We start from the raw sequence: 25,909 nt of genomic DNA on the forward strand, positions 1-25,909 counted from the left end.
CGACCCGAAACGTCACCCATTCCTTCTCTCCAGAGATGCTGCCTGTCCCACTGAGTTACTCCAGCATTTTGAGTCTTTCTTCGATTTAAACCAGCATCCGCAATTCCTTCTTACACATGTAAGTGGGGTATACAAGTGCATATAATCGCCACTTTGTATGTGTGCATATACATGTATGTGTTTATATGTTAGTTTGCATTTGTGTGGGGAGTTGTGTCTGTAGGTTGTGTATTTTTTGTTTAAGAAGAAACTGCAGAGGCTGGAAAATTGAAACCAAGGGGTTTGGCCCAAAACATTGCCTATTTCCTTCGCTCCATAGATGCTGCTGCACCCGCTGAGTTTCTCCAGCACTTTTGTCTACCTGTGTATTTTTTGTACTGTGTGCATTGTGTATGTGTCTGTGCATGTATATGTGTGTGCATCTGTTGTGTATGTGCAGTGAATACATGGGTCTCTGCATGTGTGTTTGTGCGCAGATGTGTGCGTCGGTTTTGTACATGTTTGTGTGTGAGCCTGGGCAGGTGTGCGTGTTGTCAGTGCCTGTGCGTGTTTGTGTGTGGGTGTCTGCAAATGTGTGTGTATGTGAGAACGCAGAACAGCACAGCACAGGAACAGGCACTTCCACCCACAATGTCTGAGCCAAACATGATGCAAGGAGAAACTAATCTCTGCCGGCACATGGTCCATATCCCTCCATTCCCTACCCTATATCTACATTCCTCTCCAAAAGTCTCTTTAACGCCACTATTGTAGATGTTTCCTTCACCACCCCTGGCAGATCCTTCCAGGCACCAGCACTCTCTGTGTAAAAAAAAACAATCTTTCCCGCACATCCCCTTTAAACTTTGCACCTCTCACTGTAAAGCTATGCCCTTTAACCTTTGACATTTCCACCCTCGGAGAATGGTTCTGACCCTACCTTTGCCTTTCATAATGTTGCACACTTCTATCAGGGCACTGCTCAACCTCTGGCGTTCCAGAGAAAACAACACAAGTCTGTCCAACCCCTCCTTGGAGCTAATGCCCTCTCATCCAGGCACATCCTGGTAAACCTCTTCTGCACCTTTTCAAAGCCTCCGCATCTTGTTGCTTCCCTTTGCCTGTCCTTTCCTGCTGAGCATCTCGGCTGAGGAATTAGCAGCTCTGCTCATGGAGCAAGTTTAGTTTAGAGATACAGCGCGGAAACAGGCCCTTCGGCCCACTTAGTCCGCATCGACCAGCGATCCCCGCACACTAACACTATCCTACACACCCAAGGGACAATTTACATTAATCTGCAAAACTGTACGCCTTTGGAGTGTGGGAGGAAACTAAAGCTCTCAGAGAAAACCCACGCAGGTCACGGGGAGACAAACACCCATAGTCAGGATCAAACTTGGGTCTCTGGCGCTGTAAGGCAGCAACTCTACCGCTGCACCACCGTGCTGCCCTAAATTGCCTCATGCAGTAACTGAGCAGAATGCGTGGTGTGTGTGTGTGTGTGCAATTGTGTGTGTGTAAGTTTGTATGAAGGTAGCACCCGCACCGGAACAGGCCATTCAGCCCACAATGTCCCTGCCAACCATGAAGCAAAGCATGTGAGCACACACCACACGTGCACGCACTCACACAGAATACATGCACACACTCACACGCACATGCACCAGGCGTATGCACACACTCAAACACACAAGCACGTACAAAACACACACTCAAACACACAAGCACGTACAAAACACACACTCGTCTGCGCACATACACATAAACACACATGCATACACAGCACATACACAACACATGCACACGTATGTACATACAATAACAGCCCACGTTTGTAGTGGAGTCGGCCTGCCAACACATTGAGCTGTTGGCCACATTTCTCAGATTGAACGCTGATTGAAACATTACGTTTCAATCAGTTTAGTTTATTGTCAGGTGTAACGAGGTACAGTGGATAGCCTTGTGTTTAGTTCAAGATTCCAGCATCCGCAGTTGCCTGGGCTTCCGTGTATCATCTTAAACTTGTGCCCTCTAGTATTTGATTTTTCCATCCTGGGACAAAGGTTTTGACTGTCTACCATATCTATGCCTCTCATAATTTTACATATCTCGATCAGGTCTCAACCCTCAACCTTCGGTGTCCCAAGCCTGTCCAAGCTCTCCCTGTAGTTAATGACCCCCTAGTCCAGACATCCACGTGACCCCAGGGTTAGGACCGAAGACAGACATGAAATGCTGGAGTAACACAGCGGGTCAGGCAGCATCTCAGGAGAAATATAATAGGGTAATATAACCCACGTTTCAGGTCAGAACCCTTCTTCAGTCTGAAAGTAGAAGTGGATGGGGGGGGTGGGGGAATACAGGAGCTAATTGAATTTAGAGAAATCAACGTTCATACCTCTGGGTTGTAAGCTGCCCAAGCGAAATACGAGGTGCTGTTCCTCCAATCTGCGTGTGGCCTCACTCTGACAGTGGAGGCAGTGGGTTAGGATGATCTTCCACTCATTACTCACTGGCTCTGTCTCTGTTGCCAGACATCAAGCCGGCCAACGTCTTCATCACAGCCACGGGGGCGGTGAAGCTCGGGGACCTGGGCCTGGGACGCTTCTTCAGCTCCAAGACGACGGCAGCTCACTCTCTCGGTAAGAAACACGGCCAGAGGCCGCAGCCGAACGGCGGCCACCGGTGCATCCCTGGTTGCATTGTTGCTGACGGGCTGGGGGATGCAGGAACTTTTGCACAATGTTGGCTTCCTTTAGCTGCCCGGGAATTTTAGTCCATTCTTAATAACAGGGCCGGTTCAAACTGCGCGTGGGTTTGGACTGGTGGATTTATCTAAAGGACTTACCTCTAGAAAAGAAATTAAGGTGAATTTCTCTAGCCAGAGGGTGATGAATCTGTGGAATTCATTGCTGCAGAAGGTTGTAGAGGCCAAGTAATTGGGTATTTTTAAAGCGGAGATTGACAGGATCTTGATTAGTAGGGGTGTCAGGGGTTCTGGGAAGAAGGCAGGAGAATAGGGTTGAGAGGGAAAGACAGATCAGCCATGATTGAATGGAGTAGACTCAGTGGGCCGAATGGCCTATTTCTGCTCCTTATGAATCACTTATGAATGGTCTGGTGGATCCAGATTCACACACCAGTTGCCACACTCTGATAGACACTGGTGAACCACTTGAGTTTTACGGTGTTATAATTATTGGTACATTGCGTTGCCACCATAACTGACCTTGGCTTTTTTACTTGAGATGATTGAAGTGATTAAATCCATGGTGAGACTTGACCTTTTGGCTTTCATTCACCAGATTGTATGGTTAGTCTAGTAGATCAGCCATTATACCACCGGGCTTTACTTGACTACCTTGCGCTAAACGTTATTCCCTTTATCATGTACCTGTACACTGTGGACGGCCCAATTGTAATCATGTGTAGTCTTTCCGTTGACTGGTTAGAACCAGTCTCCTCTGCCACCTGTTGCAACTTCCAACATATTCTATTCCCTTCCCTAGAGGACCTGAGGTACAATGGATGCACATAGACCAGTTCTGCGTCCATTTGGAGGTTGCTTTCTTTTTATTGCAGAAATTGGTCCCTCTACGCTTATCCCCGCCAGTAGTGGTAGAGCTGCTGCCTTGACCCTGACCTCAGATGCTGTCTGTGCGGAGGTTCACAGTTTCCATTTGCGTTTACTCCGGGTACTCTGGTTTCCTCCCACGTCCCAAAGACGTGCGGGTTTGTAGGTTAATCGGGTTCTGTAAATTGCCCCTAGCGTGCAGAGAGTGGATGAGGAAGTGGGATAACATCAGACTAGTATGAACGGGTGATCAATGGGTAGGCGTGGACTCGATGGGCCTGTTTCCTGTTTTGTTTCTCTAAAGCAAACCACACTTGTAACCTTCCATTGGACAAGGAAGTTAAGACCTAAGCCATGGGGACCTGTGCATTTTAGGACTTCCTAATCAGCCTCCAGTCCACATGGAGACTGGTGCCATCTAAATGAACGGGTGCATCCATTAAACCCCAGGCTCTCTGGGGAAGGGAATAAAATACGTTTGAGATGGGTGCTAACTAGTCAAAGGAAAGAGTAGACATGATTAGAATCGAGCCGTCCACAGTGTACAGGTACATGATAAAGGAATTACGTTTAGTGCAAGGTAAAGTCCAATTAAAGATAGTCTGAGAGTCTTCAATTAGATACATGGAAGCTCAGGCCTGCGCTATAATTCTGCACGGTGAACATATTATTCTTCCTTCATTGTGTTTAGGTAGCTCCTACTATAGGTACGCTGGGTGTGACACCTTTTTTAAACGTAGACCTGCTTGATTACTCAAGGGTTTCCATTCCTCTGGGCCCAGGAATGAAGTGGATGACTGATGGGGGTCAGTTTGGTTTGGGGTTTCCGGTGTTTGGGTCTAGAGGACGTCCTTGTGGGGTGACCACCAGTATATGGCCTCCATCTACAGCTCTCCAGAGAAGCAGTGAATGGTGATCAACAACCAAAGACTGGGAAACGTCCCCCGCAAAGCCGAGTACTTCTGGGAACCAACTATTTGGTTGGATTCCAATTCAAACTTTTGCAACCATCTGTTTCAGTACGGGTTTTGTGTATAATTGTTTCAGATTGGGACGGGCACGTACAGAGCTCACACTGAACTGTGCCGAGAGCCTTACAGACTGGCTTCTATTTTTAGTGGTTTCTGTGTTCCTGGAAATCAGCTCGAAGACTTACACGCTGTGCAAAACTCAGCCATATTCATCTTGCATTGTGCGGATGTGTGTGTGTGTTGTCGGGTTGTGCATGTGTGGGGGGAAGTGTGTGTGGGGTGTGTGTAGTGTGCGGGGGTGTGTGTTGTGTGTGGGGTGTGTGTTGTGTGTGGGGGGTGTGCAGGGTGTGTGCGGGGTTGTATGTGTAGTGTGGGGGGGTTGTGTGTGGGGTGTGTGTGTGGAGTGTATGTGTGGGGGGGTTGTGTGTGGGGTGTGTGTGTGGAGTGTATGTGTGGGGGGGTTGTGTGTGGGGTGTGTGTGTGGAGTGTATGTGTGGGGGAGTTGTGTGTGGGGGGGGTTGTGTGTGGGGGGTTTATGTGGGGGGTTGTGTGTGGGGGGGTTGTGTGTGGGGGGGTTGTGTGTGGGGTGTGTGTGTGTGTGGGGAGGTTGTGTGTGTGCGGGGGGTGTGTGTGGGGAGGTTGTGTGTGTGCGGGGGGTGTGCAGGGTGTGTGCGGGGTTGTGTGTGTAGTGTGGGGGGGTTGTGTGTGGGAGGTGTTTGCGGGGTGTGTGTGTGGTTGGTGTGAGTGTCTCTGCTCGGTTGGTTTTGTCCCCAGTGCAGTGAGTGGGTGAGTCTCCGGCGGTGAGTGTAGATTAACCTCTCTCCAGCGTGTGAATGGGCAGCACCAACCTCAGTGTGGCCACAGCAGCAACTCCCTCCTCCCCTCACATTACTAAACCCCATTGTACCCAGCAGCCAGGGTGGGGGAACGAAGGATCAGAGACCACGAGCTGCTGTAACATGGCTACCCCGCGGGAACTCGCCTACAGCCGGCTCTCCCAGTGCCTGGGGCCGCACTGACACCCAGCCCCAGACACTGACTCCAACTAGTGTTTTACACAGATAGTGGTGACAGGGGTGGTAGCGGAGGCTGATACAACAGTGGCGTTTAAGAGGCGTTTAGACAGGCACATGGATATGCAGGGAACAGAGGGATGTGGATCACGTGCAGGCAGAGATTAGTTTAACCTGGCATCATGTTCATTGTGGCACAGACATTGTGGGCCGAAGGGCCAGTTCCTGCTCTGTACTGTTCTAAGCGGGGAAAGTAACTGGAGTCAGAGGTGCTCTGGTCGATGAGTATTGATGGAAACCTGGTGGTCAATGTGTGCACAGCAAGATTCCATAACAGCTATATGTTAAGGAGCAGCCAGTCTGTGTGAAACAGTGCTGATTAAAGGGTGCATAATGGAGAGCACTAGCCCTCCACACCCCGGCTACTTTCACATCATGCAGCTTAGATCTTACAGCCCAGTGGTATAAACATTGAATTATTTAATTGTACCTAACAGCATCTTATACACCCCTCCCCTACACCCTCCCCACTTGCCCCCTTCCTCCTCCCTAGTCATTTTTTATCAGTTCTACATTTCTCCACATTGTTTCTCTTGAGATCATGGTGGCGCAGCGGTAGAGTTGCTGCCTTACAGCGAATGCAGCGCCGGAGACCCGGGTTCGATCCCGGCTGCAGATGCTGTCTGTACGGAGTTTGTACGTTCTCCCCGTGACCTGCGTGGGTTTTCTCCCATATCTTTGGTTTCCTCCCACACTACAGTTGCACAGGTTTGTAGGTTAATTGGCTTGGCAAATGTAAAAATTGGCCCTGGTAGGATAGTGTCATGTGTGGGGATCGCTGTATCTCGAGACTAAACTAAACTAAGTCACATCTTCCTTGGCCAACAATGGACCTACCAGGCACCCGCCATGCCTGAGGTAATTTGTGTGCGGCCTTGATTTATTCCTGTTCTTTTTCCAACTCTTCACTCCCAACTCTCTACTTTCAGTCTGAAGAAGGGTCCCGACCCGGAACGTCACCCGTCTTTTTTCTCCAGAGATGCTGCCTTACCTGCTTAGTCACTCCAGCTTGTTTGCTTCCAGTAGTCGGATTTGAACCCAAGGCCATCTGAGCCGGAGGCGAGTGTGTTGTCCTGTGAGCCAGTGACCCACCTCATGCCCAGGCAGCCTGACGGGCGGTTCAGGAGCCAAGCAGACACTCTGTGGTCCTGGGGGCAACATTGTGCCACCGACTGGTCCCGTGACGATGCCCCTCCCCTTGCATCGGTAGAAGAGCTGCAGCTGCGGACACAAGGAACTGATCCGCAAAAAAACACAGCTTACCGTCTCTGAAGCGAAACATTTAGAAACACAGACACATTTCAGGAGGCTGAATATGTTGGATGAATTGTTGTTAGCCATGTCTTCAGTCCCGAGGTACCACATTTTACTTTTTTAGACTTTACTTTAGAGATCCAATGCAGAAACAGACCCTTCAGCCCACAGAGTCCACGCTGACCAGTGATCACCTCGTTCACTAACAATATTCCACATACAATAGGGACAATTCACTCACTATTTTTTTTTTTTTACCAAAGCCAATTAACCCATAAACTTGTATGTCTTTGGAATGTGGGAGGAAACCGGAGCACCTGGAGAAAACCCACGCGGTCTCAGGGGGAACTCCACAGAGACTGCACCTGAGGTCAGGATCGAACCTAGGTCTCCAGCAATCTAAGGATGCAGCTTTACCACTGAGCCAAAACCTGGAACTCCCTGGAGCGGGTTCTGGAACACCCTCCGCCATCCCCTTCCACCTCTCGCTCCTGCTTCAAGTCTCTCCATTAAAGGGGCATCTTTTTACTGGCGATACAAAGAACTGCAGATGCTGGAATCTTGAGCAAGACCTCAAAGTGCTGGAGGAACTCAGCGGGTCAGGCAGCATCTGCGGAGGGAATGGACAGGTGATGTTTCAGGTTGGGACCCTTCATCAAACTGCTTGGGCTCTCGTTACTTTGTCGGTCAGGTGTTGCTCAATGCTCCCACATGCAACCCGCAAGGAGGCTACCTTAAAGGCACGACGTAATGCATGTTGTTTTTTGTAAATGACCCAACAAGGGTTCGACAATCGGATGCCGTGAAACTTTGATTTCAAAATCAAACCCTGTGATTTTGATTCAAAATCAAACACCCTCCTCATGTTACAGGAAGTTTAGCTGTTAATGCAGGCAGGTTATTTGAACAAACATGGTTGTCCACAATGCAAAGGATTTGAATGTAATTTTAGCGCAGAGAGGCGGCTGCTGTTTGTGAAAAATTTGGACTCCTAACAAAGCCCCTGGTTGCTGCAACAGGATGTGAAATCTCCGACGTCTAGCTTGACATTTCTGTGGACAGAATAATGAAATATTTTCTCTCTCAGAAACACTGGGTCCCCACAGGATTAGCATGTCTGCATATCTTTAAAGAGAAGAGTACAGGCTGCTATGGGGGGGGGGGGGGGGTGGCGAGCTTACTGGGCCAAGGACGAGGGCTATTTCCTCGTTCCCCGTTCCCAATCCAACTCTGTCAAAGGACAGGGACGGGAAACTCCTCTTCATTCACGCCTCATGCATCGCCATTTGCCTGTTGTAACAAAGAACTGCAAATACTGGTTTATACCAAAGACAGACACAAAGTGCTGGAGTAACTCAGCGGGTCAGGCAGCATCTCTGGTGAAAAAAGGATGGGTGACGTTTCCGGTCAGGACCCTTTTTCGGACACAATCTTCAACCTTCAACAGAATGAAGAAAAGGTCCAGACACGAAACGTCACCCATCCTTTCTCTGCAGAGATGCCTGCCGCCTGACCCACTAAGTTACTCCAGCAATTTGTGTCTATCTTTGGGAGAAATTGTTTCCATTTTAGGTTTAGGTTTTATTATTGTCACGCACTGAGATACTGAGAAAAGGCTTTTGTTTGCTTGCTGTCCGACCAAATCAGATAACGCGATGCATGAATACAATCAAGCCAAACTCAAGTACAATAGATAGAATGAAGAAAAATATACCAGAGTGCAGAATATAGTTGCACAGTGTTGTAGTGTAACAGTTCCAGAGAAAAAGTCCAATGTCCACAATCAGGTAGGTTGGAGAATTGGGACTGAACCCTAGCTTATGTCCAGCAGTCTGATAACAGAGGGAGAGAAACTATTCCTGAGTCTGCTGGTTTATGCTTCCATGCTTCTGTATTTTATGCCCAACCAAAACGAGGAGAGGCGGGAATGTCGGGGGTGGGAAAGATCCTTGATTATGTTGGCTGCTTTCCCCAGGCAGCGTGAAGTGTAGATGGAGTCGATGGTGGGGAGTGATAGTCCGTGTGATGGACTGGGCTACACCCACAACTCTGCGGTCTTGGGCAGAGCTGTTCCCAAACCAAACTGTTTCCAAAGCCGGCAGCCCACCCTTATTCCTACAAAATGCTTCCTACGGTGTGTCTGCTCAAGTTTGTAAGAGTCCTTGGAGAGCCCTTCACACAGCCCTCTCTTGCAGCTGCTGAGCCATAGATTTACACAACACAGGAGCAGGCCTTTCGGCCCGTCATGTTCATGTTGATACCCATTCACCATGCTCCATAGCTTTCTATGCGTCTGTGATTCAATCTCAGGAGGAAATAACTGTTGGCCACCATTCAACACGATCATGGCTGATATACTGGATAGACTCGGCTTGTACTTGCTAGAATTTAGAAGATTGAGGGGGAATCTTATAGAAACTTACAACATTCTTAAGGGGTTGGACAGGCTAGATGCAGGAAGATTGTTCCTGATGTTGGGGAAGTCCAGAACAAGAGGTCACAGTTCAAGGATAAGGGGGAAATCTTTTAGAACCGAGATGAGTAAAACATTTTTCACACAGAGAGTGGTGAATCTCTGGAATTCTCTGCCACAGAAGGTAGTTGAGGCCAGTTCATTGGCTATATTTAAGAGGGAGTTAGATGTGGCCCTTGTGGCTAAAGGGATCAGGGGGTATGGAGAGAAGGCAGGTACAGGATACTGAGTTGGATGATCAGCCATGATATTGAATGGCGGTGCAGGCTCGAAGGTCCGAATGGCCTACTCCTGCACCTATTTTCTATGTTTTTATACCCCAGGCCTCTCAGCAATAGTGGTTCGATCCTGGCCCCAGCTGTTTGCGTGGAGTTTGCATGTACTCCCTTTGACCACGTGGGTTCCTTCCCTCATCCCAAAAACGTGCGGGACTGTCGGCATTGTGAAGTGCCCCAGTGCAGAGGGGAGTGGTAGAATCTTGGGGGAATGGGCATTGATGGGAACATGGGGTGAAAGAAATGTGTTAGGATAGGATTACTGTGAATGGGTGGTAGATGGGCTGAATGGTCTTCCCCCTCCTGTACCTCTCATTCAACAACTCTTCCATGCCACATCATCACAGCCATTGATTGATTGATAGCCCCGGCATTCCCTCTCTCTATCCCTCCCCACCCAAGTCACACTAGCTTCTCGTTTTCACCCTACAAACAGCTTACAATGGCCTGTTTCCTTTATCATCATTGCTTTTTTGCGTATCTTTCATTCATTGTTCTTTATCTCCCCACATCACCGTCTATATCTCACGTTTCCCTTATCCTGAACCAGTCTGAAGATGGGGCTCGACCGAAACGTCACCCATTCCTTCTCTCCAGAGATGCTGCCTTTTCCACTGAGTGACTCCAGCTCTTTGTGTCTATCTTTGATTGATTGATTGATTGAAAGATACGGCATGGGAACCAGCCCTTAGGTCGACCATTGATCACACATTCACAACAGTTCTATGTTATCCCACTTTCTCATCCACTCCCTACAAACTAGGGGCAATTTACGGAGGCCATTTAACCGGGAAATCTGAGTGCCTTTGGGATGTGGGAGGAAACGGGATCGCCCGGGTCTCTGTCACTTTGAGGCAGCAAACCCACCTGGTCATAGGGAGAAGGTCTAAGCACCACACAGACAGCACCCGAGGTCAGGATCGAACCTGGGTCTCTGTCACTTTGAGGCAGCAGCTCCACCAGCTGCACCCCAATGTCACCCTAAATCAATCTGTCAAAGATTCATCTACCTCCTCTTGAACTAATTTTAATGATCTAATCTTAATTTAGTTTAGTTTATAGAAACAACGTGTAAACGGGCCCTTCGGCCCACCAAGTCCGAACTGACCATCGATCACCCCGTGCACTAGCACTATCCTACACACTAGGGACAATTTACAACTTTTACGGAAGCCAAGTAACCTACAAGCCTTTACGTCTTTGGAGTGTGGGAGGAAACCTGAGCACCCAGAGAAAGCCCACGCGGTCAAGGGGAGAACGTGCAAACTCCGTACAGGGAGCACCCATAGTCAGGATCGATCCCAGGTCTTTGGTGGTGCCAGGCAGCAACTCTAACAGTGTGCCACTGTGCCGCCCTCATGGGTCCAGTCATTAATTTATTTCCCTTGCCTGCGCTGGCTCGTCTGGCATTGAATCGGTGTAGAGTATCACTGAACAGAGGGTCCGATCAGCTTGGCTGGTGCAGAAACAGTCCCCCAGTGTCAGGGAAGGAGAGTAATTAATGAGAGGAACAGAACGAACATCAAACACATCACTCCAGGTGGTGTCTCCTATTTGCCAAAAACTAGCAGGCGGACAAGAGTGAAGTGACAGAGTGTCAGTGTAACGGAAAAAGGATGAAATGGCTTCCCCCGCGCTTGGTGCGTGGGATCCGTGCACATGTCTAGTACAACACGTGGGAGTAAACGTGACAGGTTAGATTGAGAGCTGTTATTCAGCTGATACAATGTACCGCAGGCTTGTTCAGTGATTCCCAACTGTTATCAGGCAACTGAATCAACCCACCACAACCAGAGAGCAGTACTGAACTAATATCTACCTCTTTGGTGACCCTCGGACTATCCTTGATCGGACTTTGCTGGCATTACCTTGCACTAAACGTTGTTCGCTCATCATGTATCTACATTGGAAATGGCCGGAATGTAATCATGATTTGTCTTTCTGCTGACTGGTTAGTATGCATTAAAAGCCTTTCACTGTACCTCGATACAGGTGACAATAAGCTAAACTGAACTGATTCATTTGTTACCACAAGCTGTACTGTGTTATCTTTCAGCCTCTCACTGTCGAGGCTACCGTGCAGTGTTCATTCACTTGAGTCTGCTGGAATATCAGAAATTTCCCTTAATTGTACCTAATGACTCATTGACAATGTGTGTGGCACAGTGGCACAGCTGCTAGAGCAGCTCCCTCGCGAGGCCAGACACCCGGGGCTCGATCCTGACCACGAAGGCTGTCGGCGTGGAGTTTACACTGGAGCCATTCGCAGTGTATGGATACATGTCAAGGGAATAATGTTTAGTGCAAAGTAAAGCTCGCAAAGTCCGAACAAGAATAGTCTGAGGGTCACCAGTGAGGTACAATTCAGGACTGGTCTTGAATGGAGGCGGGGGGGGGGGGGGGGGGGTGGAGTACAATCTCTCGTTGTGCAAATGGAGCTCGCTAACAAAAGCCACATTTCCTGTACAGCCAGCAAAAATTTTAACATGACGAATGTGCAGCGATTAATGAGTCATAAATGTATCTGCTTCCTAAGGCCAGAGCAATTTGATTTGTGGGTTTACAGGATTTTTGGAAGCAAATTAAACAGCAAGAAGACATAAAATAATGAAAAAATACAGCCAGGTCTATTACAGAACTGAGATTCCTCCTTGCTGGAGTGTTCCTGAGTACATATTTTGATACACTACCTTTAGCAGCAGTAGTTTAATTGCTGCAAAGAATATTATACTTGACCAATTTCTTTATTAATAATACTCTCTGAAATGCTAACCCTGTCATAGTGACTAATGTGGTGTGTTTGCAGGCCCAAGATGATTAAATTGGAAGTTTTGGGCATTTTGCAAGAGCAGGCTCATTATCGGATGTGCCCACAGTATGGTGGATAGGTCACAAAGGACATGCAGCTTGTCACTCTCTTCTGAAGAGTCAAATTTCAAAACGAGCATTTCTCCACCAAAAGTAAAGACGCAACGGCCCATTCGTTATTTTTAGCTTTTTAGTTTTTTTTTTAGTTTAGAGATACAGCATGAACTAGGCCCCACGGCCCACTGAGTCCGCGCTGACCATCGATCATCCGCTCACACTAGTTCCATGTTATCCCACTTCAATATGTACTCTCTGCCCACTGGGGGAGATTTACAGAGGCCAATTAACCTACAAACCCGCACCTCTTAGTGATGAAGGAGGGAACCGGAGCACTCAGAGGAAACCCACGCTGTTATGGGGAGAACGTGCTCCGTATGGATAGACTGCGAGGTCAGGAACGAACCTGATTCTCCGGCAGCGTGGGGCAGTGGTTCTACCTGCTGCACCACTGTGCTGCCCTGACTGCGCCACTTCGTCAGGGCAAAATCTTCAGTGCATTTGCCACTTTGCTGGCTGCAGTAAAAACACATCATCTGAGGATGTGCTACTGGGAGGGAAGGCTGATCAGCTGCACAAAGCCGGTTTATAAATGCAAGCGGCCTGAAGCACAAATGGTCAATAAAGTATTGGGGGCTGCGCTCATTCACATCACAAACACTGTCAAACCGCTTGGAAATGAGGTGATAGTTTCAATCTCAACACAACCCACAAAGGGCGCGCGGCGGAGGCCTTCCTGAGGTGCCGCGGCCACGGAACCGGGAACCCGCCAGAGGAGCTGAAGACTTGTCGGGAGGGAGCCACTGGAGACGACGGACGTGAGGAGCAAGGGCCAGTACCAGGGTGAAGCAGGGTAACGCCTCCAGCGCCTTCTAGGTCAGCTGCAGGAGGAGCCCCCGGAACACAAAAATGGCCGGGTGAGGAGAGCGATCTTGGTTCATGGACCGATCTGGTCGAAGGAACGATACGATATGATATAACTATTTATCCCAGGGGGGAAATTGATCTGCCAACAGTCCTAAAACACAAGATACATGGAACATGACATTAAAGTGACGAGTGGAAAGGATTGGGGTTGTGCAAAGATTCATATAAGAAGTGAAATATAAAGCCAGATGCATGGATATAGCAGGGCTCTCACTTAACTTTTTTTCTCTGTTGCCAGCCGGGCAACCTCGGCAGCTTTTTATGTTGCCAAATTACAGTTTAGGTGGTCATTTAAGACGGTTTGCATGACACGTGTGATAATGTGCTTGGACGAAGTGCGTAGTTACCAGTCGGAATTATGCTCAATGAAGCATTCACATATTATTTCTGCTTCAAATAAAGTCACAAACTAAACATATTCACCAATCAAGACATGATATACCACAATGACATGCAGCAAAACTACAATACAGTATCTCAAGTATTTTTATACCTTGCAATGAATGCAATTTCTATTATTTCTTTCCACTTCCAAACAAAAATGTGGTTGGATTATTCAGCGTATGATCAACCTCGGTGAGACCAAGCACAGGCTTGGCGATCGCTTTGCACAACACCTCCACTCAGTTTGCAATAACCGACCTGATCTCCTGGTGGCTCAGCACTTCAACTCACCCTCCCATTCCGAATCCGACCTTTCTGTCCTGACCTCCTCCATGGCCAGAGTGAGGCCCACCGCAAATTGGAGGAACAGCACCTCATATTTCGCTTGGGTAGTTTACACCCCAGCGGTATGAACATTGGCTTCTCCAATTTCACGTAGTCCTTGTTTTCTCCCTCCTTCCCCTCCCATTCCCAGCTCTCCCACAGCCTACTGTCTCTGCCTTTTCTTTTCTTTTTCCCAACCCCCCCCCCCATCCGACATCGGTCTGAAGAAGGGTCTCGACCAGAAACGTCGCCTATTCCTTCGCTCCATAGATGCTGCCTCACCCGCTAATTTTCTCTAGCTTTTTTGTCTACCACCCATTCACACAAGTTCTGTTATCCCACTTTCCTCACCCACTCCCTACACATTAGGGACAATTTTACAGACAAGTTAACCTACAAAGCCAATGCGTCTTCGGGATGTGGGAGGAAACCCACACGCTTGCAGGGAGAATGTGCAAATTCAACAGACAGTGCCTGAGGACAGGTTCGAACACAGATCTCTGGCGTGTGAGGCAGCAAGTCTACCAGCTGTGCCACTATATATTTGTTTTCCAACACACAAAAAATTATACGTTGATAACTTTGGTTACTAAAAAAAATAAACTATCTCTTCAACCCCATGTAGAATATACTAAATTTATAAGTTATAGTAGCAATGTTACAAAATTTTGAGATTTGAAAAATCAAGTCTGCAATTTATCCCATCAGATAAAGCATAAAAAGAAGTTTAATTTGACACCTAATTCACTTTCATATCTCAAGTATTTAAAATGTTATGGCCATTTTCATACTCGGAAATTAGCATCTTGTTCCCTATTGATTTTCTATGGACATAACAAAAAAGCTGTGATCGTGGACAGTCAAAAGCACATAACTTTCTTAAAAATTAAGAGAACTGAATGAAATTTTCAGTTATCATGGATTGAAGCATTCTGAAACAAATATAAAATAATCTTACTTGGATGACCTGAAATTAAAGCATATAATTAGTTAGTTACCCAATTGTAGCTAATTTCAAACTTCAATTACTAGATCTAAACATCTATCCATTTCTTAATAAATGATTAACATTTTTAAATAGCCTAAGTGTCCAAATAATATTCACAAATAATTCACAATAAAACATGATTTTTAAATCTCATTTACATTAATTTATAGACCAAATGGAAGGAATTTAGTGTTCAATCGCTGTAAATTAAAGTCCATTTAAATCAGCTTTCTAGTGGGACCCTGTGAACGCGCTGGTTTAGAACGTTCACATTGCGGTAGATTTGTGCCCTCAAATGCCCAGAAAAATACTGCGGGATATAATGGGGCCCAAATTAGCTACTCGCAACATTAAACTTTGTATAAAGGGATCTTAAGAAGCCCTTTTTAACGTAAAAATAAACAGCCTACCTTCCGTTTTCCCCTGTATGAGATCCGACCCGTTGTCAGCGGTCGTGGGTTTAGAGGTTAATTTTTAACCTACTATAACAAGTAAAGAAAGTCCTTAAAACTAAAAATAGCTCCAGCTACGGAATCTTCCAGCGATTTTTCGTTAATAATTAACTAGGCTGAAAAACCTCGATTTGAACAGCCTAGGGAAAATCGCGTTTTAAACCCGCCCCCCTCTAAACGGCGCCAAAATCGCGCACACGGGCTGGGACAGATTTTCAGCGATCTTCAGGTATGCTTTGCAACATACCTAGTTATAGGAGCAGAGTTATGCCATTTAGCCCATCATGTCTACTCTGCCATTCAATCATGGTTGATTTATCTCTCCCTCTCAACCCCATTCTCCTGCCTTCCCCCCATAACACCTAAAGAGCCTGTCCCACTTGGGTGTCATTTGCGCGTCACGCACGTCGCACGCGAAGGATTTGAGAATCCCAAAATCCTGGGGCGCCGCACGCTACCGCGCGTCATTGCATACGCCACCACGCCCGCGTAATGCATGCATGGCGTCGTGACGTGTAAATGATGTCGCGTAAATGACGCGTAAATGACTCCCAAGTGGGACAGGCCCTTAACACTGGACTAATCAAGAATCTGACAATGACCGCCTTAAAAATATCCATTGGCTTGGCCTCCACAGCTGTCAATGAATTCCACAGATTCACCACCCTTAATCTGGGAGCATCTCACATCGTGTGGTGTGAGTTATGTTTCATTCCAGGGCAGTGATTGTAACTGTTCCTGTTTGGGTTTTAGGTTCCTATCGCTTATTAGAACATACGCCTGTGCTAAGTGTGTTCTGTTGAAAGGTAGATCCAGTGCCTGCAACACTCACTGTCTGCACCCGAGGAGATGCCTTGAACATATATTGCCTAAGCTCCAGGAAGCTTGTAATCCTTCTGGGCTTTCTGGCTGTAAAGGCTCATACTTGTGAATCGGAGAAATGCAAATGAACCACAAATTTCCCCGTGGTGGTGAATATTTTAAAAAATCCCGGCTTTTGTACAGAACCCACGGAATTAAAGGAAATACAAGGGATGAGTTGGGATTTGTAAACTCGAGCAGATTTTCGATACGATACGATAAGGTAGAACTTTATTTATCCCAGGAGGGAAATTGATCTGCCTACCGTCATAAAATGCAAGATACATGAAACATGAAATTAAAGTGACGAGTGGAAAGGATTGGGGAGGTGAAAAGATTGGGGAGGGGGAGGGGGGATCCGGGGGTGGTGAGGGGGGTCTGGGGGATGGGTGTGAGGGAAGTCAGTCTCCCCCACGACAGAAGGGGGAAGTGTTGTACAGTTTAATGGCCACAGGGGAAAAAGGATCTCCTGTGGCAATCTGTACTGCATCCTGGAGGAACCAGTCTGTGGCTGACGGTAGCTAATTCAGCAGCTTATCAAACGCACTACATGGTCCAACAGAAATCAATGTTTTAATTAAATTATTCAATTCATTAATTTTTAATTAATTAATTAATTGTCATTAATTAATTCAGTCTGAGGAGGGTCCCAACCTGAAACATAACCAATCCTTTTTCTCCAGAGATACTGCCTGACCTGCTGAGTTACTCCAGCACTTTGTATCTATCTTTGGTATCAACTAGCATCTGCAGTTTGTTTCTGCATTCTTAATTTGGATCAACCCACACTAATGCACTCCACACTCAGTAAATAGGAATTATTGCATGCAATGTGCTTCATGAGCTTTGAAATGCAAACAGCCATTGAAGAGACATTCTTAATGTGCTGTTTTGACTGCATTTGGAAGGAGTCATGAATTTCTGTAGCGCCTTACCAATGACACCCATCGGCCACTAAAGTTACCATGGAAGAATGGAGATTATCAAGTTCTTTGGACTTCCTCAGGTTGACTTGGGAAGAACACATTGCTATTCTTTTGAGCGGCATTTCCTGAGAACATTGGTCACAGTTGCTGGGACAAATCTCCCGCTGTCCTCGTGTCAAAGGTCAACACCAAATTTGACCCTAAAACCACAAGACATAGGAGCAGAATTAGGCCATTTGACCAGTTGACTCTGCTCTGCCATTCAATCATGGCTGATCTATTTTTCCTTCTCAACCCCATTCTCCTGCTTCCCCCTCATTACCTTTGACACCTTTACTAATCAAGAGTCTATAAATCTCTGCTTTATTTTCTCTTTGCACCACTTGTGTATGAGTTGATTGTACTCATGTCTGGTCTTATTTACCTCGAGAACCCAAAATAAAGCTTTTCACACTCTCTCGGAAAACATGACAATAATATACCAATATCAATAAAGCCCCTGTCCCACTTAGGCGACTTTTTTGACGACTAGGCTGTCGCCACATGGTCGCGGGGTGATGCCTGTATGGTCGTGAGTTGTCTCCTCAAGTCGCCTAAAAGAGTCGTAACTTTTTTATTGTCGCCGCTGCATTTTGAAATGTTCAAAACCTTTCGGCGAATGTGGGCTTGACGTAGCTTGTCTTCTCCTGTCGTAGGTGCTGTTGTAGGTTGTCGCCAGGTGACGTTGGTTGTCACCAGGTGACGTTGGTTGTCGCCGGGTGATGACTTCGGTGAATTCCATTGGCGACTACCAATGTCAACCTACGTCATCCGGCGACAGGTGCCGGCTTCTGAATTGTCTTCAGTTGTCGCCAGTTGTCGGGTGGACGTAGGTTGACTTCGGTTGTCATATGTTGTCGCCTGTGTGGTCGTAGGTTGTCATAGGTGTGGTCGTAGGTGGACATCCTAATGGGTCTCTGGTTGTCGGTAGCTTGCCATAGCTTGACGTTGACTAGGTGGTAGGTTGACTGATGGGATAACTTCCATCTTGTTGCCTCGGTTCCATACCCTTTTGAAAAGATCGAATGACTATATCCACCTGTCACTTGCCAGGCTTTGCACATGGGATCGTTCCCATGGGAACGGGCCTGGGCTCAATGGCGTCCTTCGACGTTGATCTAAGAACTTGTCGCTAATAAAGCTGTAGGCTGTAGTTTCAGTGTTTTCCTTTGTATTACAGTTGGAACGCCGTACTACATGTCTCCAGAAAGAATACATGAAAATGGTTACAACTTCAAATCCGATGTTTGGTCGCTTGGCTGCTTATTATATGAGGTAAGCTGTAACCATGCTTAGCTGAATTTTAGAGCGGTCTCTATAGCGCTTTATTCTTTGGAGTGCAGGAGGCTGAGGGGTGATCTTACAGAGGTGTATAAAATTACAAGGGGAATGGATAGGCTGAATGCTCAGAGTCTTTTACCAGGGTAGGGATATCAAGAACCAGAGGGCAGAGGTTTAAGATGAGTGGGGAAAGATTTAGATTTTACTTTAGACTTTTGACTTTCGAGATACAGCACTCCAGCCCACTGATTCCGCGCCGACCAGCGATCATAATACAATTTTACCAGGTCCTGGTTTGATCCTGACCTTGGTTGCTGTCTGTGTGGCGTTTGCACGTTGTCCACATGACTGCTTGGGTGCTCTGGTTCTCTCTCACATCCCAAAGACATGCGAGTCGGCAGGTTAATCTACTGCTGTAAATTGTGTGCAGTGAGTTGACAGGAATGTGGGAATTGATGTAGGATTGGTCTGAATGAGTGGTCGATGGATGGCATGAATTTGATGGGCCAAAGGGCCTATTTCCTTACTCTCTTATTCCAAAACTCTAATATGTTTCACATATTCACTTGTAAGAGGGACAGAGTGTGCAGCTAATTGTGGAGATTTTAGATATTCAGCATGGAAACAGGCCCTTCGGCCCATCGAGTCCACGCCGACCAGCGATCACCCCATCCGACACACTAGGGACAATTTACAATTTACAGAACCCAGTTAACCTACAATCCTGCACGTCTTTGGAGCGTGGGAGGAAACCGCAGTTCCCGGAGAACACCCACGCGGTCACAGGGAGAACATGCAAACTCAGTACAGCAGCACCCATAGTCAGGATCGAATCAGGGTCTCTGGCGCTGTAAGGCAGCAACTCTACCACTGCTCCGCCGTGCACACAGTCTGGGTTACATTACACGATAGAGGCCTTGGTGCCGGGCTTGAAGACCAGAGGAATCGTCAGTCTGGGATCTGGGCCCTTGTGGGATGAAGCTGGAGATAACAGGTTCTCCTCAGCTCAGCTCAGCTCAGGATCGGCAAGAATGAAGTTGGGAAATTGACTCCCTTGGGCGACTGAACATTTTTCTAACTCTAATTCAGTAACTGATGCAGAAAAATAGATTACCGCTTCCATCAGTGCCGACAGAGTAAGATGTACGAGGGGTGGCCAGAGAGAGAGAGAGATTAATATCAAACTGCTCCTGGATAGACGGCGGCAGTTAAAACGATGGGTGAAGATAAATAGTTGTGTTCAGTGTCGAGGAGCGCGTGTACCAGACAGGACTAATGCTAGACCCGGCACGCAGCTTCACACCAGCCTCGCCAACATGAGCCACGGGTCAGCCTGTGGCCAGTCTTGTCCAGACCAAAGATACACAAAATGCTGGAGTAACTCAGTGCAGCATCTCTGGAGAAAAGGTGACGTTTTGGGCCGAGACGCTTCATCAGACTGAAGAAGGGTCAGACTTCAGTCTGAAGAAGGGTCTCGACCCGAAACGTCACTCATTTCTTTCTCCGCAGAGATGCTGCCTGTCCCGCTGAGTTACTCCAGCATCTTCGATTTAAACCAGTTCCTCCCTACACACCTTGCCCAGACTAATGTATGAATTATCATTAAAATCAATTATCGTGCAAAATTTAACGTTGCCGAAAACTTCAATTAATCTGAATGTTGAATGAAATTTGTTCATATTGCATCGTAATCTCTCCACAGGTTGCAGTTCTGTTTCTAACTAAGATTAATTGACACTAGTCTATCCAGCGTACACTGTGTTAATGCAAATACTGTATACCATGCCATCCAGTATACCCTTGTGTTGTCCAATGGATATTGTGTTAATCCAAATATACCATGTCATCCAGTATACCTGGTATGTTATCCAGTGTATACTATTATCCAGTGGACACTGTTATCCAGTGAACACCGTGCTATCTAGTGCATGGTGTTAATCCAGATATGCCATGCCATCCAGTATACTGAAAGTTATCCAGTGTATACTGTTATCCAGTGGACACTGTTATCCAGCGAACAACATGTTATCCAATGCACGCCCCTGTTATCCAGTGTGTGTTAACTAATGTCAACCAGTATTCTGGGTAGTCCCTCAGGATTGAGGATGTATTAAAATATAATGTAAAGTTATACCCTTTCTTATTTGATATTTTCACCCTGGGAAAAAGGTTCTGACTGTCTATCTTATCTATGCCTCTCGTAATTTTATAAACTTCTACCACGTCTCCCCTCAGCCACCAACACTCCAGAGAGAACAATCCAAGTTTGTCCAACGTCGCATCATAGCTAAAACCCTCCAATCCACTTATAAGGTCCAGGGATGTCCCAATTAGCACAATTCACTCACACCCATGGTAAGACCTGTCTGCGCCCTAGACTATGGCACACATTTACCCACCTATTGTTGTGTTTTGTGCACCAGTGCGTTTTTTTGTTACGAATTACTTTCACAATGTCTGAATAGTAGGTTGAAGTGCATGGTCGCACTGGATATCTGAACAATGTGGGTAACTCGAAGAGAACAAATCAGTAATCTCATTTACTGATTCTGACAGTCCCATTGTCAGGCATCGAGTTGCTTAATAACAAAAACTAAACAATGCATATTCAATAATTACCCAAAGGTCCAATTTTCAGAACAACTGCATGGTAAACAGAAGCAGAGACATAAATCTAGCCAGTGCTCAAACACTGCGCGCCAAGCTGATGTAAATCAGCCTGAAATGAGGATGAGACACTCCCTTGAAATGCAGGGGGAAGTTGCTGCAGGGACGAAGGCAGTTCGGCCCATCATGTCTGAACTGTCCCTGACCAGCTCGGAAACTGGTTGCAACGTTATGCTTTATTTCAAGAGTTTATCTGTTTCCACCTGATGTACAGTAACTCAACTAGTTGGTGTATTCTGGTTACTATTAATTGTGAGGTAAAACCTGTTTGTTTCCTGGAGTTCACAGAGTCACTCAGCGTCTTAACAAATCCCTTGAGCATAGGTCTGCCTGGTCAACAACTACCCACTAACACTAATCCTACATCCCCCACTTTCACGCCAACTCTGCCAGAATCTAGCCCTTGGGTTGTTGTGTCAATGTTTGATTTGCAATCTAGCATTTGATATTTCCACCTTTGGGAAAAGACTCTGATTATCTACCCTATCCAAACCTTTCATAATTTTGTAAATTTCTATCAGATCAACCCTTAATCTTCGTCATTCTGGAGAAAACAATCTTGGTTTGTTCAATTTCTCCTTGGACCTCATTGCCTCTAATCCAGGCAACATTCTGGTGAATCTCTCCGTCACCCTCTCCAAAGCTCCTCATCTTTCCTGTAATGGGGCGACCAGAACTGCACACAATAGCTGGGGAGGAGCTTGCTGCAGATTCAAAGAATGAAATGGTGATTTTGAAGGGTAGATGCTGGGATAACGTTATCCCTGGTAGAAAAAAGTGCTGGAGAAACTCAGCGGGTGAGGCAGCATCTATGGAGCGAAGGAAATAGGCAACGTTTCGGGCCGAAACCGTTCTTCAGACGTTAGTTATTCAGACTTCAGACAGGAAGTTATCCCTGGTGGCAGATTTTGGAACTAATGAGCAACAGTGCAGGAAAAGGGTTCTTCTATTTAGAGAGAGAGAGAGAGAGAGAGAGTTGTAGAGTAATAGAGTGTGGAAACAGGCCCCTTCAGACGGACTTGCCCATGCAGACCAACATGTCCATCTACTCTAGTCCCATCCCTCTAAACCTATCCTACCCATGTACCTGTCTAAATGTTTCTTAAACATTGCAATAGTAGCTGCCTCAATTACCTCCTCTGGCAGCTCAGTCCATACACTTTGTGTGACATAGAACGAGTGTGAACGGGTCATCTATGGTCAGAGTGGACTGGATGGGCAGAAGGGCCTGCTTCCACGCTAAATCTCTAATCTATACTAAACGTTAAAAATTAATGCCACTCCTATTTAGTCTTTATTTAATGGCGGAGTTTAGTTCAAATTGCTTTCCACAGACAATAGAGGAAGTGATTTTTAAATTTAAGGCAGATTTACTGAGCGCCGTTGGCATGAAATGGTGAAGAAAACATCTGGAGAACATTTCAACATCTGGAATGTAATGTTGTAAACTGCTGGAGATGAGGGTTTCTCTTTAAACGTGTTTTTATAACCGTGTCCTGCCGTCTCACTGCCTCACGCAGGCTGACAGATGTAACATCCTGCTTGCTGCACACAAACTATCCTCACTGGCTGTAAACACCATTCTGAAGGCACCAGGCCTTAAATCAGTTGTGGATTGTTAAAGCCAAAACTGCATAAAGGAATTAATTGATGCAAATTTATGTGCAAATCCCAGACAGTTATTGAAATACATCTCAGAGTCCCTGGTGTGCATGGATTGGAGGGATATAGGGCAGCACAGTGGTGCAGCTGGTAGGGCTGCTGCCTCACAGCTCCAGAGACCTGGGTTGTTCTATCCTGACCTTGAGTGCTGTCTGTCTGTACGGAGTTTACACCTTCTCCCTGTGACCACGTGGGTTTCCTCCGGGTGCTCCGGTTTCCCCCCACATCCACAAGGCGTGCAGGTTTGTAGGTTAATTTCTTCTTCTGCTAGTTACAAAAACACGGGGGGAGGGGACCCTTCTTCAGACTTTATGAAAACTCCTTGATTTCCTCGACTTCCGCCCTGTCCTCAAATTCACTTGGACTACTACTGGCACCACTTTCCCCTTTCTCAATCTCTCCGCCACAGGGAACAGGCTACCGACTAACTCCATCAGTTACCTTGGAGTCATAGAGTCATAGAGTGATACAGCATGGAAACAGCCCCTTCAGCCCACACCGGCCAACATGTTTCAGCTACACTAGTCCCACCTGCCTGCGTTTTGGCCCCATATCCCTCCAAACCTGTCCTATCCATGTACCTGTCTAACTGCTTCTTAAACGTTGGGGTAATCCCAGCCTCAACTACCTCCTCTGGCAGCTTGTTCCATACACCCACCACCCTTTGTGTGACTGCACCTCCTCTCACGCTGCCTCCTGCAATTATGCCAAAATAAAAAGTTGCCTTGGCCAATTGTCAGTCCTACCTGGGATGATGGTCTCGTGACCCATGCCTTGTGCTCATCTGATGCTTCTGCCTCTGTGGAAATACAGTACAATCTTAGTTTTAACGGACCACTTTACACCGGATTTTGGTGATAGCGGACGGCCTACTGACTCTTGCCGACGCCACCCCCGGCCACTTACAAATCACGCCTTTCGCCACCACCGACCCTTACCTACACTCCAGCCACCCGCGGTCCGCTCGTCGCCCCTCCCCCGGCCACCAGCAGGCCAGGACCATCAACTCACCTGGATCTCTTCCTGACCGAGAATTTAAAGAAGGACCTCGACCCAAAACGCCACCTATCCATGTTCTCCACAGATGCCGCCTGTCCTTTTGTGTTTTAACCAACAACTGCAGCTGTTTGCTTCTACCACTTATACCAATACCGTACTCAGTTATTTCAGACAATCAGCAATAACGGACATCATTCCTCTCCCTGTGGTCGATTATGACGAGGGTTTACTGTACTCTGTTATTGACCTTGAGTGGTGGTGAGTGATGGGCAATGCTCTCCCACAGCTCCAGAGACCAGGGTTCGATCCTGACCTCCGGCGTTGTCTGTGTGAAGTTTTATATTCTTCTTGGTGATTGTGTAGGTTTCCCCTAAGTGCTTGAGTTTCCTCCCACATCTCAAAGACATAGGATAATTGGCCACTCCAAGTGTGTCGCTGATGGTAGAGTCTAATTGATAACAATATAGGGAGAATAAAATGTGATGAAGGTAGGATTAGTTTGTAAATAGATGCTTGATGGTTATTGTGGACACAGTGTGTGTTTCTGTGCTGGGTCTCTCCATGATCAAATGGGATCAATGGGGGATTAATGCGAATGGGTGGTTGATGGTCAACATAGACCCAGTGGGTCGAAGGGCCTGGTTCAGTGCTGCGTCTCTCTATGACACAAGGATCAGATGGGATCATTGTGGGATTATTGCAAATGGGTGGCTGATGGTCAACATAGACCCAGTGGGCCGAAGGGTCTGTTTCTACATTGAATAGTTCCATTACTCTGGTGTGAGCGGGTATTTGTCGAAGGTTAGTGTGGACTTGATGGGCTGAAGGGCCTATTTCCCTGCTGAATAGATCTGTGAATCCATTGTGATAGGTGTTCAAAGGTCAAAGGGCTGCATAGCTCGATGTATAGCTCCATGATTCTAGAGCAATGGTTGTCCGAAGGTCAGTACGGACCACGTGAGCTGCAGGGCCTGTTTCCATGTTATATAGCTCCAGGACTACAGTCTATCTGGTGTTTATAGATCAGTGCGGACTCGGTGGGCCAAAGGGCCAATTTCCATGTGGTAGAGCTCTATGCCTCCAGTGTATCTGGTGTCCAAACGTCAGTGGGGACTCGGTGGACTGAAGGTCCTGTTTCCATGCTGTGTCTCTCTCTCCGCATCCATGCCCTCTCCCTCTCTCTCTTCTCACCAAGCCTGTGCCAGCTCTCAGACTGGGAGTCAGCCGTCTATGTGCTCCCCTCCCCACCACCCCCGGGGCAAGACAAGCTGGGTCCCATATCTGAGGAAGCATGTGCTGGCTCTGGAGAGGGTCCAGAGGAGGTTTACAAGAATGGTTTCAGGAATGAGTGGGTTAGCATATGATGAGCGTTTGACAGCACTGGGCCTGTGCTCGCTGGAGTTTAGAAGGTTGAGGGGGGGGGACCTCATTGAAACTTACAGAATAATGAAAGGCCTGGATAGAGTGGATGTGGAAAGGATGTTTCTGCTGGTGGGAGAGACTAGGGCCAGAGGTCAGAGCCTCAGAATTAAAGGGCGCTCTTTTAGAAAGGTGAGGAGAAACCTCTTTAGTCAGAGGGTAGTTAATCTGTGGAACTCATTGCCACAGAGGGCTGTGGAGGCCAAGTCAGTGGATATTGCCGAGATAGACAAATTCTTCATTAGAACGGGTATTAATGGTTATGGGGGGGGGGGGGTCAGGAGAATGGGATTAGGAGGCAGAGATCAGCCATGATTGAATGGCAGAGTAGACTTGATGGGCCGAATGGCCTAATTCTACTCCTAAAACTTGTGAACAAGCTCCCTCCCCCACACCAATGCTCTAAGGGAGCTGCTGGTGACGACAGATGCGAGGCGTGGGCCGGTAGGAGAGGTATTGCCTTCAAGGTCGGCTGCAGGAGGGACACAGAGGTGGTCGGGCAAGGAGAGGAATGTC

General features: G+C 47.1%; 1 protein-coding gene across 3 annotated transcripts in view; it reads left to right on the forward strand.

Annotated features, from left to right (window-relative positions):
- Positions 1–25,909, forward strand: part of nek6 (NIMA related kinase 6) — a 114,240-nt gene that overhangs the window by 73,656 nt on the left and 14,675 nt on the right. For all 3 annotated transcript variants that reach the window (XM_033048750.1, XM_033048751.1, XM_033048749.1), the window contains exons 7-8: positions 2,514–2,621; positions 18,546–18,640. In XM_033048750.1, the coding sequence (XP_032904641.1) occupies positions 2,514–2,621; positions 18,546–18,640 (203 nt within the window). The remainder of the gene's footprint in view (positions 1–2,513; positions 2,622–18,545; positions 18,641–25,909) is intronic.

The sequence above is a fragment of the Amblyraja radiata genome, chromosome 32, assembly GCF_010909765.2.
Source record: "Amblyraja radiata isolate CabotCenter1 chromosome 32, sAmbRad1.1.pri, whole genome shotgun sequence".
Taxonomy (NCBI): Eukaryota; Metazoa; Chordata; class Chondrichthyes; order Rajiformes; family Rajidae; genus Amblyraja; species Amblyraja radiata.